This window comes from Beta vulgaris, chromosome 5 (assembly GCF_026745355.1).
Source record: "Beta vulgaris subsp. vulgaris cultivar EL10 chromosome 5, EL10.2, whole genome shotgun sequence".
In the NCBI taxonomy this organism is placed as follows: Eukaryota; Viridiplantae; Streptophyta; class Magnoliopsida; order Caryophyllales; family Amaranthaceae; genus Beta; species Beta vulgaris.
Genome location: NC_079206.1, coordinates 21,563,088 through 21,565,652, shown reverse-complemented (window position 1 = coordinate 21,565,652; position 2,565 = coordinate 21,563,088). Strand labels below are relative to the sequence as shown.

Below are 2,565 nucleotides of genomic sequence, written 5' to 3'. Positions count from 1 at the left end.
AAGACAACTCTTATGTGATGAATGAAATGTGCATGAGTAATGAAATGTGCATGCATGAGTAATGAAATGATGAACTTTTGGTATATGACATGAGTATGTTGTGTGAAAATGAATGAATTGAATGAATCTTGATTATATATTTTATGTGAAATAGCCCTTGCTTGTGAATGGTGGGAACACCAATGTGAATAACGCAGGTAGCTTATGCAATACGTTTATACGCGATCTAGAGTAAGGCGACAAGAAAACCAAATGGTCGAGACTCCTGAACAAGTAGCAGCACGACCTAGAACTCTCGAGCAACTAGCTCAAAGCTTTGGCTTAGTTCTTCAAAACCAGCTCAACAACAACCACCATGGAGACGATCCGCAAGCTGCAATGGAGAAAAAGATTTCCGCCTTGAAACCACCAACCTTTGTTGGTAGAGATGACCCATTACTTCTCGAAAGTTGGATAAGAGATTTCGAAAAGATTTTCACGGCCACGGGTACGCTTGAGGCCCAGAAAGTAGACCATGCAACCTTTTACTTACACGAGGATGCCGATACTTGGTGGGAAAGTGTAGGACCCATTTTTAAAGCTCAAGAGAACTTTAACTGGGAAACGTTTAAGATAGCGATTAAGGCTCGATTCTTCCCTGAGCACATTCGTAGGCAGAAATACAATGAGTTTAGTAGGTTCAACCAGAGCTATAACATGAGTGTGCAAGAGTATGATCAGAAATTTAATGAGTATGCCCGCTTTTGCCCAACTGTAGTTCCAAATAAGGGAACTAAAGCTCAGAAGTTTGAAGACGGACATAAGTTTGATCTTCAGACTTGAGTGGGAGGTAGTACCTCAACTAATTTCGCAGAGGCGTATGCTAAGGCCTCAAACTGAGAGAGGATTCTACAGCGTGAAAGAGAGGTGCTAAGTAGACATAAAATAAAGGAACCTGCTAGCAGCAATAACAACCAAGGGTACGATAAAAGGCCCAACAACAACAACAACAATGGTGGACGGTACAACAACCGCAACAATCACAATTCTGGACAACAGGCCCAACAAGGAAATAAGATCCAAAGGAACTTCGTTTGCAATAAGTGTGCCAAGAGCCATCCAGGATTCACTTGTCAGGGTGAAAGGATCAAATGTTTCGAATGTGGAGAAGTAGGTCATAAATCATTCAACTATCCCAAGAAGCAAGCTCAAAATGGAGCAAATGCGAACAATGGTAACAATGGTAAGAATGGAGGTGGAAACATAATTCAAAACTTCAATAACAACCGCCCCAATGAAGGAAATGCTACACAAAACGGAAACCAGAACAACCGCTCTTTTGGAAGTGGAAATGGAAACTTTGGAAAGAATGGCAATGGAGGCTACACCAATGGAAGAATCAACGTCATGAGTCGAATTGAAGCTGACACCGATGCTAACGTTGTGACTGATACTTTTCTCGTGAACTCAAATCCTGCTTATGTACTCTTTGATTCAAGAGCGTCTCATTCTTTTATTTCTAGCACTTTTGTTAATAAGTATCCCTCGAGTCTACCCAGTCTTGTCAAGCCAATATAGCCATGCCCACAGGTGAAACTGTTTCTTGTAAATCTCTTTTCCAAAGTATCCCTGTAGTCATAGCTGGTACTGATTACCGGCCTATCTTATCCTTTTTTACCTAAAAGACTTTGACATTATCTTGAAAATGGATTGGTTAGAGTATAAAGCTAAAATCGAGTGTTATAACCAGAAAATATCTCTTAGAGGACCAAAAGGAAATAGGATATCTTATAAAGGCATAATCTTCCAGCCTGATGTCAAAATAATCTCTGCCCCCTTCAAACCTATCTTAGAAAAGGCTATCCAGTCTACCTATGCCAAGTAAGGGACGTTAGCGTGGAAAACGAGGAATTGACTCAAATTTAGGTAGTAAAGGAGTTTCTAGATGTATTTCCCGAAGAGCTACCTAGAATGTCGCCTGTCAGGGAAGTGAACTTTAAGATCGACTTAGCCCCGGGAACAGGACCTATCTCTAAGGCTCTGTATCGAATGGCACCTGCAGAAATGCAAGAATTGAAGGTGCAGTTGGAGGAATTGTTGGAAAAAGGGTACATTACATCTAGTGTTTCGCCTTGGGGAGCCCCAATATTGTTTGTCTGGAAGAAAGACGGATCTTTGAGGTTGTGTATCGATTATAGGGAGTTGAATAATGCCACGGGGAAGAACAAATACCCGCTCCCGAGAATCGAGGATTTGTTCGATCAACTTCAAGGTGCAACAGTATTTTCAAGGATCGATTTGAGATCGGGTTATCATCAATTGCGTATTGCTGAAGAAGACATTCCAAAAACAGCCTTTCGTACGAGATATGGCCATTATGAGTTCACAGTTATGCCTTTAGGACTCACTAATGCGCCAGCAGCTTTCATGGACCTCATGAATAGGACTTTCCAGCCATACCTGGATAAGTTCGTAATAGTTTTCATTGACGATATATTGGTGTACTCGAAGGATAAAGAAGATCATGAGGATAAAGTGAGGAAAGTATTGGAGATTCTTCGAGAAAACTAATTGTACGCCAAGTTC

The 2,565-nt window shown here is 41.1% G+C and overlaps 1 protein-coding gene across 1 annotated transcript; it reads left to right on the top strand.

Moving 5' to 3' along the window:
• The first annotated feature begins 252 nt into the window (after window positions 1-252).
• LOC125497833 (uncharacterized) lies at window positions 253-822 on the top strand. The gene has a single exon (XM_048645532.1). The coding sequence runs from the start codon at window positions 253-255 to the stop codon at window positions 820-822; it is 570 nt and encodes a 189-aa protein (XP_048501489.1).
• The last annotated feature ends 1,743 nt before the right edge of the window (window positions 823-2,565 follow it).

Coding starts and splice junctions, on each gene's coding strand:
- LOC125497833 (XM_048645532.1), top strand. CDS start 253: ATGGTCGAGACTCCTGAACAAGTAGCAGCACGACCTAGAACTCTCGAG.